Source organism: Triplophysa rosa, linkage group LG1 (genome assembly GCF_024868665.1).
Source record: "Triplophysa rosa linkage group LG1, Trosa_1v2, whole genome shotgun sequence".
Lineage (NCBI taxonomy): Eukaryota > Metazoa > Chordata > Actinopteri > Cypriniformes > Nemacheilidae > Triplophysa > Triplophysa rosa.
Window position 1 is genome coordinate 37,169,867 of NC_079890.1, and position 16,054 is coordinate 37,185,920.

The window sequence follows — 16,054 nt, forward strand, 5'->3', positions numbered from 1 at the left end:
CCACCTCGGGGTGTGCATTAACTTTCGATAATTGAACGGCCCGTCGTCAATTATCCCTTACATAACAGAGAGTTTTTTAGTTGTGATTTAGGAAATGTTATTTGTTGAAACTGTTTAGGTATAATTTTGTGACCGATAACAAGAGTGCAGCTATAACTTCAAACTGCTGTCATGTGATGAATAAAAATTGTAATTCTGTGTCTCCTTACATTACCCAAATTCACTATGTTAAGGCTTACAATAATGATTTATGAGTTGAGCTGTTGAGTTCAATCTTACTAGTGTCAGTTTTACCTCATTTGACATTAAGCTTTAAACAGTATTGGTTTCAACTCATGCTTGGGTAATGCATTTTCTAGGTTAATATCAACCAACGTTTGGCTTCGTCCATATTTTACCCAACCATGGGTAAACCCAAAGCCAGAATTTGAAGAGAGTACTTTGTTGCTGCAGACAAACTACAAGCTAAAGCTTGTCACGTTCATTTATATATATAATATATGTAGCATCTTATAGTAAATATCAGATCACTTTAGATGAAACAGAAATGAAGAAAATACAGGAAACCTAACAGAGAATAATCAAGTGTATGTTGGGTTTTCATAACCATGGAAACTTCTACAGTTGTTTTCTTACAGACCAATGCAACGACCTTATCTGCAGACAAACTATCAGTGACGGAGAGGAGAGAACCGAGGTCCCATCTGTGATTCAATCACTTACCTCACCACTAGCTTCATTTGCCTCTGGGGCCGACCGCACCTGTGCACACACACCTGCATACGAACACTACACACACCGTCTATTGATCAAAATAATTTATTATTATACAATCATACAAAAATATTCATTGATTGACACATTTTGCCTTTCCCTTCTATCATCTGCAAAACTGAGGTAAAAAGTGAAGCAGCCCACAAAACCAAACAATGACGATGCTCTTGTGATGTCATCACACACATAAAAAACAATGCAGCGTGTTGCATTGTGGGAAAAGTTGGATGCCCTTACCGAAAACACATTTCTCTAAAACGTCTCGTAAACAAATAACTGATCCAGATACAGCTTCCGTTCGTTATTCCCATCTCTGTGTGCTGATCCTAGATCAGGCGTGCTTCATTCAGACCGAAGTGGAGAAGAACTGTCGTAGCAGGTCCTTCTTATTGACCTTGCCCATCTGATTTCTGGGCATATCGTCCACTACGATCAGTCCCGTGGGGATGCTGTATGAAGCCATGTGATCTCTAGGAGAGGAATAGAACAGAGAAGAACTTTATTTGTTGATGATGATGATCAAACTGTAAGATACGACTCCATCGAGGTAAAGCTGGCCACAAACGTATGTCTACACACACATGCTGTACTGTATACATATAAATTCACGGATTTTAAGTCTTGCCCATATGAGTTCACATCACGAAGAAGCGTTACACAGCCAAGAATAAAAAACCTCTCCATGAAGATTCAAACCTTCACTCTAAAAAATAAAAGTGCTTAAAAGGTCCTTCACAGCAAACAAGAGACTCTCATAAGCTCTTACTGTGATATTAATTGTGAGTACTAAATGTTAAGTCAAGTAAATATTAATATTAAGCACATTATAATAGTATGAAGAATATGCTTAAATTAATAATTGACAGTTCATAATTTTCCTTAAAAATTGATATAGTACTTGATACAGTTAGCTTCAATAATGTACATTGCATAGAGAATAACCATGTACTGTATGTACCATGTATTTTAATGTATTTAGTTTGACTTTTTATGTAATTATCTATAATGCTTTATTAATTTACTATTATTTACTATTAATTATAATGTATGTAAATATATATATATATATATATATATATATACAGTAGTTATATATGTGTGTGTGTATATGTATATATTATGTCTATATATTAGTGCTGTCAATCGATTAAAAAAAAGTAATCTGATTAATCACACATAATATCAATGTTTTTAAATATACTTTTACATTCTAATAATTTCACATTTAATCTCCAAATTAATGTAGAAACAACAGATTTCTTTAACAACATCATTTTATGAATGAAAGGCAACATTGTGATATAAGTACTGCAACTGATATAGCTGCCCACTGCTCCGGGTGTACGTGTGGTCACCACTTGCTGTGCGTGTGTTCACTACTCTCTGGATGGGTTAAATGCAGAGGTCACATTTCGTTGCCTTGTACTTGTACATGTGCAATGACAATAAAGTTGAATCTAATATACATATGTTACCGGGCCTACTCGACCCGCTCTGTGCGGGCCTCGAATCGACGTCGGTCCGGATGGGAGACGGGCTCTCTAACGAGGAGGCTAAGGACCACAGCCTCTAGCGTCTGTCGCTAGAGCANCTGTGCGGGCCTCGAATCGACGTCGGTCCGGATGGGAGACGGGCTCTCTAACGAGGAGGCTAAGGACCACAGCCTCTAGCGTCTGTCGCTAGAGCGTGTCTGTTGGTCGGGGAGTGAGGTTTACTCGCACAGCTTCTCTCTCGCTGGCCTCCGTTACACATATATACACACATACTGTATATATATACTAGGGATGCACGATATTATCGGCATGCAGATATTATCGGCCGATATTTGCTTATAAATTAAATATCGGCATCGGCCTGATATGAAAAACTACGCTGATAGCATTCTGACATGAGCGTGTACTCGCAAAGACAGCAGCTGTCAAATAGCACATGAGTACTAAAGTTCATTTTCGTGTCTAATTGCATCTGAACTGTCATAAAAACACACAAGGTTTTAGGTTAAGCCGGTGTTCTGACATATACTATTAAGAGCCCTACGTATTTTTGTTTTTCAACTTTTAAATTTACTAAGTATTTTTGTTCAATGACTGGAATAAAAATCACATACCATTTTGCATTGATATCCGAACACAGTTTTATAAAATATATGCTCTAAGGTTTTATTAGACATTACTATGTGCTGTTTTATTGCTGTAAAACTCCCTTTACGAACTTCATGTAATTATGTAAAATGTTCAATTTAACAAAAGTTTTGCAGGTATTTACATAAGGTAAAATATAACAGAGACACGTAAATAAATAAACGATTGCTTTTTTATTACAAACTAACAATTTTGGGTAATAACTGAAAGGTTTGGGTAATAACCCTAGTGGCCACTTTTGGAAATGCCATGATAGAAAAAACTAAAAGAAACGCACCTTTTGTTTTATCATCATCAAAAAAGACTTATAGACATACACTATATGATATCGGTATCGGATATCGTCTAAAATGACTTGAAAACTATCGGCAAAAACTAAATATGGTGCATTACTAATATATACAGTATATATAAAGATGTTACTGTAACAGGAAGATGTGAAAAACACCCATGCATACACAAATGACAAACACACACTTTGTGCGTATGATAACACAGCTCTCAATGATGAAATATAATGTTTCACAAAGCGCTTGCAGATACATGTAAATCAATTAATAACGCAAACAATAACATCAGAGTGAAATAAAGACAAACACTAAAAGGCAGAGTTAAGCGTCGTGTTAATTGAATGTTTTGTGTTCTGACAGTCACGGGTGTCTATAAGCCTGAAGCCATCTTTATCATTTAACATTCTGTGCGTGTGCAAAGAGATTTCTTTGAAATGTGTTTTCTTCTATAGAAGCTGTCTTCTGTTAGTTTCTGTGAGTGCTGCTTCTTTTCTCTCTCTACCCTCCCGTGCCGAGTATTCTGTACTTGACTGTGTTTGTGAGCCGCGTCACCTCCAGCTCATCATCTCCTGCCTCGACTCCGTATGACACAAACAGAGTGAAGAATATGCAGGATGACAGCTGGAGGTCCAGCACTGAGGAGTGAGCATCTCTCTCTCTGCTCCACGCATCTCAGTCCTCTCCGGGCCGTGCTGGAGGGGGCAGGAGCAGGTCAGGGGGACGGCCGCAGCATCAGCACCAGCAGGGCAGAGGACCGCTGCCAACACCCACATACCATATGGAGCTCACACACACACATACAGAGAACAGGAAAGCCCCAAGCTACTTCATGTTAAGAGACATCATGGTCTTCTGACCATGTTTGCATGGGGGCAAATAAAATGCAAGTGACTATAAAAAAACAGAGCGTGCCAGACGCAGCAACCTTCATCTAGTCTCCACCTTCACCTGTCTTTCTCAAACCTTCTCCCACCCAAACACACATCTGTTCTTGCTCCGAAACGAATGAATGTCCTTAGCGGTGTCTGTAATGTGTGCTCCTGAGGGAGTCTGGCCGTCTGACTCAACATGCAACACACAATTGACGCAAGCCCTGCACTTCACATGGACACCAGCAATGGCGTTTCATCACCTGTCTTTGAGATGGTGTAAGTTCAAGTGTTTCTGGCTAGGTTGGTGATGCACATGGGACAAATGTTTTGTCTTTTTGTTACTACCACTTATAAATCAACTTGTTTCTCGATGTATGCCTTTCAGCAAATCAGTTAGCAATGCTCTTTTACATCTCAATGAGATTAAATGGTGAGCTAATGGAAACTTTTGACAGTTCATCCCAAAATGAAAATCCTGTCATATTTACTCACCCTCTTGTCATTTCAAACCTGTATGACTTTCTTTCTTCTACCGAACACAAAAGAAGATATTTTGAAGAATGTTGGTAAATGAAAACCGTTGGTCCCCATTGACTCGCACTGGTTAATACAAGCTAATAGGGACCAGCGTTTTTTGGTTACCAATAAAATATCTTCTTTTGTTTTTTTGCAGAAGAAAATCATACAAAATCGTCATTTTGAAATATTTAACCATCTTTTCACATTGTCACATTTCCACTTTGAGTTTAAAATTGACCCTCTTCATAAAGACTAATACTGGGGCCATAAACTGCATACACTAGTCCAGTGGTTCTCAAACGTTTTTGTTGTAAGGCCCCCTTTGTGTAGAGTGCATCGCTTTGCGGCCCCCCAAATAAAGACTTATAATCTTAAATTTAACATTTTTATTTAAACAAAAACATATACAATGCTGAAACATCAATTCTTTTGTCTGGTGGTCTTATATTTCTGATGTTTGATTGCATAAAATCTATGATCAATTTCTATATTACATAAAATGCCACAAAATCTGTGGCCCCCTGGATCCATCTCGGGGCCCCCCAGGGGCCACGGCCCCCAGTTTGAGAACTACTGCACTAGTCTTACACCGTGTCTAGACCGGACGCGACCGCATCCAGTGTGGACAAAATGAAAAAATTGTAATGGGTTCTAATGCATTCTGTTGTCTTTTAGGTTTGTCACGGTACCATAAACATATCTTACGATACTATACCAGACGAAGTATCTATCACGGTGCTGTCACTGCTGTGTCATGTTCATAATTGAAATGAATCAAATTTCCTAAATACACAGATTTAAACAAAACAATTTGTGTTTACTATAGTGAACTGTATTATGCTGTACACTACAATGTTTTGTATTATTAACTATAGAAATGGGATAAGTTGTAGCAAATGCTGAAGTATACTTTACTATGGTAATATTTACTATGGTAAGACTAAAAAACACTAGCGGCAAGGAATTTTACTAAAGTTTACTATAGTAAATACTAAAGCACACTGGAAATGTTTTTATGTGGGAACTAATGCAAATGTGCGAGAAATTTAATTTATACAGCAATGTTTATAAAGGGAAATGTTAGGATTGCTTTAAATGTGAAACTAAAATGGCCAGTAGGTGGCGGCAATTTTTTATCAAGTCGCGGCTGATTTATTCAAGAATGAAGCAAGTGACTTGATGAATGACTCACTGAATCATTATCTCATTTAGGAGAGAAACGCATCAAAAGGGGAGATGTAAGTGTTCATATGAACGCTAATGCGCATGCAACATTCCTTACGGCACTACGATGCTACCGTTTGAAAAATAGAGCGGTATCGCAAGTATTTTGAAGCTTTAGCATCGCGATGCTAACTTAGCACTGGCACACCGTGCAACCCTATTGTCTTTTATCGTGTCACGGCGCGGCCGGTGTAGATCTAATTTTTATCTTTAAGACTGGTCATAACTTCTTTAAATCAGTTGCATACTGTAAAAAGGTAGATTGGGCTAATTGAAATATGAAAAGTAAGACTGATTAGTCCTCTCTAATTGCTAGTCAATGAGACTAGTTGTTAAGACACAGTCAACTGGGCCCCGGTCACTTCACATGTGATGCCTATGCTAAGGCTCTGTTAGATTCTGAGTTACCTGGCCCAGGTCTTCAGGTCGGCTAGAGTCATCGTCTTGCCCTTCCTCAGCTGCACCACGGCTGTGACCTTCTGACCCCAGGTGGCATCTGGAGCACCAATCACAGCCACATCTACACAAAAACATGAAGGATACAGATTCTCGTCTGGATTTATATGCCTGAGCGTGTGAATGTGTGTGTGTGTACCTGTGATATGAGGGTGCGCTAGAAGATGTCTCTCCACATCTAGAGCGCTGATTTTGTATCCTCCGCTCTTGATAATGTCCACGGATGTGCGGCCCTTGATCCAGTACACGCCGTCTCTGTGGAGCGCAGTGTCACCTGCAAAAGCATCATGAAGAAAAGTCAACACAACTGTAATGGATAAAGAAGAACAGTATAGCTGGGAACTTTCGTTTTTTTCCCAGCTGACGCTGGCAGCAAATTAATATATATACTGTATATATAATATACATATGTACATTACGATTTACAGCTTCGATTAATGGTTTGTTTAGATTTCCTATTGGTCCCACCCACACTTCCTATTCCAATAGGAAATGTATCAACGCAGGACAGAAAGCAGCACTCGTCAAGCAATTTCATGGTGTATTTAATGTTCAAAAGTTCACCCGGGATGTAAGCAAGAGAGTGATAGAAATGGATGTGTAGTCTACAGCTGTTGACAGGGGACGGTACACACACACTAGTAAGTGTTCTCATAAGGGCACGAGCGTTCTGTGTGTGTGTTATTCTCGGTTGAGCTCTAATAATAGGCTGTAGTCAGCTTTAGATCTTCTGCTCACATTAAAAACTAACAGCACAGAGCAGCTCAGCTGGAGACGCTTTAATTACACCCCGAAACACACGCACCACAGTCTTCAGCAGGAGTGTGCGTTACACACGGTCCAAAACAGGTGCGGCGACACGCGTCTGCCATCCTGGAGTTACATCGCTGAAAGCGAAACCATAAAGAGTCCAAACCTAAGCCAGGTGCAAAGTCAACATTGCTGCTTTTTTATTTCAATAGTGAACGTACAATATTGGTCAAATGTTTAGTTTCAATCTTTAATAGTATTTTTCCACATTTAGGAATGTTAGTAAGCTCATCAAAAGTGTGAAGTAACAATTATATTGTGCATAAAGATATATTAAATTCTTATATTAAAAAGGATATATTTTTTCATCTTTACTGTAGTCTCTCTCGGTGTAGAATTTGCATAAATGTTCTTTGGTCATTTTGTCAAGCAGATGCTCTTAAAAAAGTACTCAGGAAGTTATATTTTAAGCTCTTACTATCGGCTTTTTTACAGTCAAAGTCATGAATTTCAAAAACACATTTTAATGCTGGCGTGAAACGGAAGTGACGATCATATTCTTTTCCGTATCGTATCGTATCGTAACATCTACATTTATGCATTTGGCAGACGCTTTTATCCAAAGCGACTTACCTTGCATTAGGCCCGATTCACATTTCGTGTCTAAAACCGCACGGAAAACGCGAGCCGCAACTCTTTCTCTCTTTAATGACCCGCGGTGCGTGCACGGCACTCCGAAAAGTTGAACTATTTCCATTACCGCGTGCGCGTCGCGACCACGTCGCCCCCTATTTGCGCCCCCTACTATACATTTAAAATAACGAATATGCGCGCGGAAAAGACGCGAAGTGTGAATCGGGCCTTATACTATACATTTGTTTGTAATTATGTGCAATCCCTGGGATCAAACCCATGACCTTGGCGTTGTTAGCGCCATGCTCTTACCACTGAGCTATAGAACTGCTTTAGGTTTACGAACCGTCATCTTAACCCTGCACTGATCGTGGGCTCATCTGGTACAGACGAGTAATGACTCATAGCAGGTGAGTGTGAAGGAGAGGAAGGAAAGAGAATTGGACGAAGGTGTTGGAAGTCCAGCGTGGATCATTATTGAGTGCTGAGCCCCAGCTGTGGCTATGAGAAGTCGAGAAACCAGAGTGAGTGTGTAGGTTAAGGATGGTGTGTAATGGCTTGTAGTGTATGTGTGTGTGTTGTAAGGGTTAAGATGGGGGGGGCGAGGGCAACTGGACACACATCAGCAGGCCGTGACTGGTTGGAGGCGAGATGCTGTTGATGGGTGACACTGGAATCGGATTTTTCATCCACACGACCACGATCGATACATCAGCGTGATGCTTTCTAAGGTGAGCATCGTGGTTCCTACAGCTGAGATTTGACCGTACCCCTCACCATAAATATTAAACGTTTGTGCCGAACTCATTCGCTATTTCGAGGGACTAGGAAGGATATTTACAAAAATGGGAGACCCCAGACCGCTGGATGAAAAAAATACTGCTGTATACAAAGTGTCATACATAAAACAACCATCTTTTCGTGTAAGTCTGAAAAATCAGTAAATTTACTTCTTTTCATTACTTTCTCTTTTCTCCGATCACCCTCCCCACATCCCCCATCTCTCTCTCTCTCTCTCTCTCTCGCTCTCTCCAGTGAGGAGCGCGGCATCAATAGAGGGCCCATCTGTTCCCATACATCAGCCTCTTCATTTCAGTTTATTAGCTGGGATAAATCATAAATATTTCATTATACATCACGGGCGGCTGTCGCAGGGACGGTGCAATTTATCAGCGCTGCCCTCTCTTGCCGCCCGGCACCGGAGCAATAAGCTTTCCAGTCTATTAAACAAGATTGATACAGTGTGTAAATTTAGATATTGGGAATTTCTTCACAGACCACTGCACAGCAGTGATAGGCTGGGGTGAGGAGGGGGGGCGGAGAGGTGAAGGAGAAGCGGGTGGGTGGAAAGAGACGGAGAGAGAGAGAGAGAGAGGGGGGGGACACGGAATTAGGACGGTGCAGAAAAATGCCGGGGTGTTAACAGCAATAAGAATGTATTTACACTTGCCCGGGCCCTCTTTAAAATAAACCCACCCGCAAACCCAGGGCGTAATTTGGTCACGCCGCCGCGCATCCCTTCTCATGGAAATGAACTGGAGAGTGTGTTTGACGTGGGGACGGATAAGCAGTTAGTGCGCGAGCGGAGAGGGGCGGCTCGCCATTTACGGATATTTTTGTCCTATTTAGAAAATCCATAATGCCCCTGGGGAGGAATCAAAGGTCGCAGGAAATATTAAACCTTCGTGTCAGCTGACTAGATGAGAAAGAAGATTGATGTTAATGTGTGGATGTCATACACATATCCTCACATACAGTAAACAGCACGTGAGCGGACGGGCGGCGTCACGGCTACAGCTGCTACTTTGAATGGAAAATTAAGTGATATTTGAGTTACTACATTAAAAATTACCATTAATAATGAGCATAAAATATAAAATGGATAACTGAGGTGAGCCATTGAGGACTATTACAAACTTTATTGTCTTGAAATGTAATTGACATGAGGGGAAGCATTAGCATCCAAATGATCATTAATATACATGCAAGAGAATCCAGACTTTAAAGTCCCCGTGAACCGGAAGTTGCGATCGTTTTTACTTCCGTATTTTGACGCATTTCCGAGTGAAATGGAATTTTGAATGAGAAAAATAGTGGGCGTGGCTTTCGTCTGTCGCTGCGATTTGATTGGATGTATAAAAACAGCCGTTGCATTTTGAAATGGAACTGGCAGCAGACTGACGGTTGAAGGGGAGGAGTTAACGGATGCTCCGCCCAAGCCGTCTAACTTACGTCATTTAAGATGGATAGTCATTACAGGACGGAAGTGAATTTTCAGATTTTAACAGAAGTTTATGAGGGCACACGATTTAAAAAAAGAGAATGACCCACATTGATCAACTATTTATAATAAACGCTGCAATATTTCATGAAAAAAATAGGCATTGTCATTTTTTATTTCACTGGGCCTTTAAAGTGTGTCTGGCAAGTTATGTGCATTCATTTTATATTTAACTAAAATTGAAAGTTGTTAAAAGCTAGTCCAGTTAACTAGCAAAAACAAGTGGTCATGAACAGCTAGTTCAGTTAATTACTATAAACAACAGTCCATTAAACTAGTAAAAACGAGTAGTTATAAACAGTTAACCAGTATTAATGAGCAGTTTTAGAGGCCGTTTACGTGAGACAGTTTTCAACTAAAACTGAAAAGTTTTTACGCGTTTTGGCTGTTTGTCAGAAAGCTCCCAGACCTCATCAAAACTATCTTAATTTGCGTTCCGAAGAAAGACGGATGTCCTGGGATTGTCAAATGACTTGAGAGTGAGTAATTCTGCGAATGAAGTAATTCTACGAATATGGGAGTCAAAAAGGGGGGTAAAATCTGTTTGGTTCCAAGCATTTTTCCAACTATCTTTCTCTGTGTTCATCAGAACAAAGAAATTCATACAGATCTGGAACAACTCGAAGGTGAGTAAATGATGACACAACTTCATTTTGGGGTGAAGTATCTCTTTAACTGGTATAAACTAAGTAGCTAGCATAAAGAAGCACGCGTGAACAGCAAGAAAAGTTCAAACAAATGAGCAGTCATGATCAGCTAGTCCAGCCAACAACCGAGCAGTGGTGAAAGACCTGAGATGAGATGCGACAGGAGCTCGGCGGCAGTAAAGAGCTCAGACTACCGCAGTCACAGGCTACTGATTTTCCTAATTAAAATGATAAGAAGCTTTACTGCCAAGTTTTTTCAGACCAAATCAGTCACTGAGAGATGTTTAAGGAGAAATGGCCGTGCTGCATGATAAACAAGGACCAACACATGATGCAACAGAGAGAAAGAACTGTGATCAAAGTGATCCCTCCCAATACATTCACACATGATGGCATGAGATGTTTAGAGACCAGAGAGACCTGCTTTTATATAAGAACATTTTTGACCTGGAGCCTAGGAGTCTCAGCATTTTCCGAAGGGGGGCACATTTGAACATTAAAAAGCTAAAACCACAAAAAAGTTACCATATTCACAAGCTCTTTAATTTCGCGCTCTTCATCAGACGACGGTGTTTTACAGATCTTCAATATAAAAGAAGGAAGTGTCTTTCTTGCAGATCCACCCAAACAAACACACCCCTTAAGACTCCTGGCACAGACTAACATTTAAACACAAAGAGGCTGTAAACAAATGCAACACACACACACACGCACACGCACACACACGTACACACACGTACACGCTTGCATGAGAGGCTGAAGTGGAGCTGACAGCTCTAGAAAGGGCAGTGTGAAAGAGGCCATGTTCCCCGTCCAGCACACTTACACATCAGTGCACAAACACAACGTTCTGACACGCCGTGAGATCCACCTCAACATGTGTGTGTGCGTGTGTATATGTGTGTGTGTGTGTGTGACTTTATATTCCCTGACAGCCATGAAAGCAAAACTGAAGAACACAGACTCACAAACATACTGCGCTTTTAGGCATCAAACGTTGGCTGGCTTTGAGTTTGTGAAAATAGGAAACATATTTAAATATGAAAAAAGTCAAAAAGAGAACAAATCACATGCATCCAGGCACAATGTTTTCAACATACTATCATTTTGGATGTGCTAAGGTACTTCTAATCATACTGTACATACTTCGGACAGTATGCAGAGCGAGTCATTTAATTTGTCTATTTAATTTGACGAAATGAGAGGGGACAGAGTGTTTTATGTAAATGTCTGCGATCGCTCAGGTTGGGTCTGATAACAGAGTTCATTTAAAACTGAAATCCACCCTTATCCACCACTGTAACTGCATTCATCTAGATCGATCAAATGCAAAATAAATCGCTTTCTAAAACAGTAATTCATGTCGGTTGTGATTTCTCAGTACAAGAAAAGGAAATTACAATTATTGATTGTGTTCCGTTTTTAATTTCGTGTAACGCTTCTGGTTGCTGTTCAATTACATTCACTATTTCAGTAAATGTTTAAATATACTAAACAGGCCGGAGCCTGTGGCCGGTGGCCGTGTGGAAAGTGCTGCAAACATGTAGCGCCACTGCGCTTCGGGCGACCCGAGTTCCAGTCCCGACTCGTGGTCTTTCCTGATCCTGCTACCCTCTCTCCTCCCCATTGCTTTCTGTCTGTCTATACTGTCCTAACAAAAAAATGTAAAATCCCCCAAAAAACATTAAACAAAACACAGAAACACAGATCTATAATAAACTGTTTTCCCGTATTTCTTGTAAATTTGTTGTCTTTTCTGTAATTTTACAGTTTTTGACTGTATTTCAAAAACAAACTGTAAAAAATACAACCTTGTAAAATGAGATAAGTGGTAAAATAACGTTTTCCCCTGTAAAATTAAATTAAAATTAAATACTAAATTAAACAAAAACTTCCATCATATTTAATTTTGTAAGCTGGAAAGCTGGAACGATAGAAATATACCGTAAAATAATATTTTTTCCTGTAAAATTACAGGATATAAGGATCTATAATAAACTATTTTCCGGTATTTCTTGTAAATTTGTTGTCTTTTCTGTAATATTACAGTTTTTGACTGTATTTCAAAAATAAACTAAATCTTGTAAAATGAGATAAGTGGTAAAATAACGTTTTTTCCCTGTAAAATTAAATTAAAATAAAATACTAAATTAAACAAAAACTTCCATCATATTTAATTTTGTAAGCTGGAAAGCTGGAGCGATAGAAATATACCGTAAAATAATATTTTTTCCTGTAAAATTACAGGATATAAGGATCTATAATAAACTATTTTCCGGTATTTCTTGTAAATTTGTTGTCTTTTCTGTAATATTACAGTTTTTGACTGTATTTCAAAAATAAACTAAATCTTGTAAAATGAGATAAGTGGTAAAATAACGTTTTTTCCCTGTAAAATTAAATTAAAATAAAATACTAAATTAAACAAAAACTTCCATCATATTTAATTTTGTATTGTAGCATTAAAACGTCACTGACATGAGGCTTGAGTACATTTTAAGTACATGTTTTCAGTACAGAAACACAGATTTATTTAGTCCACAAGTGAGTCATTTGCCAGATTCAAATCAATAACACGCAGTCTTTTTGAACAATTCATTTCGAAGAGTCCGACTACACCGCTGCTACATTCGATTCTATTTTTCCATGACCGCATTACAGGATAAATATGTCCACAGCTATCAGATCATATCCATTCATATTAATAGAGGGAGGAGGACAATCTTTTCATAGCTCAAGAGTTGAGAAGGACAGTAAAAGTAGGCCAGGTCAACAGCTGGAGAGGGCAGTCGGCCCCTCGGTGGGTGTGCGGGTCACAGGGCGGACGTATCTTCAAGAAGACCTAAGAGCTGTTTAGCGCCAGTGCACATATTTCATACTAAAGAGCCTCAGAACACACAACAAACCGTGGCGTGTGTGTCTGTGTCTGTGTCAGAAGGATACGAAGAGCTGTGTTACCCTACACTAGGGCTGGGCGGAATGACGGAATATGTCGTTACAGCGGAATAAAATGTCAACCGTAAGAGATTTTTCTATTCCGTGGCATGTAAATAAGTAGGCGTGGTTAACTCACCGCTCTGCAAGTTGGGCGTTATGATGAAAAAAAAACAACATAACATAACAAATCAAACATTCTTTTGACCTTCTTTCAGTCGGTAGTTTCGTGATCTGCTCCAGTCCGGCGCGTTCTCTCTCACCCGCAGTGCTCGTGCAGGGGTGCAGGGATCCGCGCGTGCACATAAAAAAAGCTCATTCTCACGTATTTCAGAAGTCAGGTCGCTTTGTAAAGCTATTAATAGTTTTAATAAAGTTTAACTTTAGGCGAGCCAAGGTGAAACTTGCATTGAATCACCGCGTGAGGGCTTTTAACGTGACGCGCTGCTACTGGGAGATGCGTGTGGAGTGCAAGAATAAACAAACCTTAAGACAGTCGCAACAAAGTGCGCATCTAATAGAGAGTAAAGAGCGATGAAGACCTACAGTACAGACCCCATGAACACCAGTTATAATACCTGTCATATACTGTACTCTCATTGTTTGTGCATTGTGTGTTCATACTTCATTGTTATACATGCTGTCTATCTTCCTACTAAATAAATAAATAATAAATCTGATTATCAGAACTTTATTTAATATCTTATAACGCCTACATTTTAACTATGGTGAGCATTTAAATGAACTGTAATAAATAAATAAGATAAATCAATCAAAGAAAAATGAGGTATAAGATATAGAATTAAAACAGGAGATTGTTACCGTGAAATAAAATGATTAATTCCGTGAAATAGATTTTTGGTCATTCCGCCCACCCCTACCCTACACTGTAAGCTGGAGCGATAGAAATATACCGTAAAATAATATTTTTTTCCTGTAAAATTACAGGATATAAGGATCTATAATAAACTGTTTTCCCGTATTTCTTATAAATTTGTTGTCTTTTCTGTAATTTTACAGTTTTTGACTGTACTTCAAAAATAAACTGTAAAAAATACAATCTTGTAAAATGAGATAAGTGGTAAAATAACGTTTTTTCCCTGTAAAATTAAATTAAATGGTTTTCCGTTTTTTTCCTGTCTTGTTCTGTACCTGTTTTACGTTTTGTTGACTGTATTTCAAAAATACATAAAGAATCTGTAAAAAACAGTAAAATTGAGTTTTTTTACATTTTACGTGGAAAATCTGTAAAGAAATAACAGACAAATTACGGATTTTTTTGCAGTGTACAGCCAGAAACAACACAACGGATGGACAGACTTTCTCAATATGTTATGGCTGTAATTACTGTAGTTCGTCGGTTCTGAGAGCTACAGTACGTTAACATCATACATTCGCCTCTAATTTCAGGATAAAATAACACCTGTTCTTTGGGGCTAAAAGCATCATGTGAATACACCACACATCACACCTGCCTAATGTACACTGAACACAACACAGTCATTCTCTCTGAACCATTAAGATCATTTCAAGAACAGAAATGCAGCGATGCAAAACTACTTTTTACAACTAATATTCTCACTAGGCTTGTGATGATACTCTCAGCTCACTATTTGTATCACAGTATTTTGAACAAAACATAAAAATTAAAATGAAATTCAAAATCGAACATGAACAACTTTTTATTACATTTTTATATGTTGTTATTGAATGGACAACATGTAAGGTTTAAGAGAACGTTCTATACAGTATGTACATTCATAAAAATTGAATAGAAATTGAGAAATAAAACATTAAATTGCCACGCTCCTATGAGAGAAGTTCCTAAATCCGTAAAAGCACAAAATTAAGAAAACTAAAATTTTAAACGTAAATGTTGACGTGCTGGCCGCTCAACCTATTGCATTGAAGCAATGATCTCTAAAACAATATCGTAACAATAGCTCTATGATATACTATATGTTATTTTTTATATCGTACTGTAAATATTTGACATATGGATTGCAATTTCATGCCACAACATATCTTTACACCCCTGATTCTCTTATTAAAGGAGTAGTTCACCTTCAAAATGAAAATTCTGTCATCATTTACTATCCCTCTTGTCATTTCAAACCTGTATGACTTTCTTTATTCTGCAGAACACAAAAGAAGATATTTTGAAGAATGTTGTTAACAGCCCCGTATTCACTTGCATTGGTTACAATAAAAGTGAAAGGGGGGCTGTGCTGTTCTGTTGCCAACATTTTTCAAAATATCTTCTTTTGTGTTCTGCAGAAGAAAGAAAGTCAAACAGGTCTGAAATGACAAGAGGGAGAGTAAATGATGACAGAATTTTCATTTTGAAGGTGAACTACTCCTTTAAGTTTGACTCCCATTAGGTAACGGATGGTCAAACCATGACAATTTTTCATTTTACGTATGTTACATTCAATCTTGAGTTTGTATTTACGGTGATGTTCTTTTAACGTTTGCAAAAAAAATCGCTAAAGTTTGCTAGCGGACAGCACTGATTGCACGATATTAGAAAATA

The 16,054-nt window shown here is 38.7% G+C and overlaps 1 protein-coding gene across 2 annotated transcripts in view; it reads right to left on the reverse strand.

Moving 5' to 3' along the window:
- Positions 1-789: 789 nt before the first annotated feature.
- The window catches only part of acsf3 (acyl-CoA synthetase family member 3), a 41,175-nt gene continuing 25,910 nt past the window's right edge, over positions 790-16,054 (reverse strand). For both annotated transcript variants that reach the window (XM_057341703.1, XM_057341619.1), the window contains exons 8-10: positions 6,416-6,550; positions 6,229-6,340; positions 790-1,244 (exon numbers count right to left, since the gene is read on the reverse strand). In XM_057341703.1, the coding sequence (XP_057197686.1) occupies positions 1,121-1,244; positions 6,229-6,340; positions 6,416-6,550 (371 nt within the window). In that variant the 3' untranslated portion in view covers positions 790-1,120. The remainder of the gene's footprint in view (positions 1,245-6,228; positions 6,341-6,415; positions 6,551-16,054) is intronic.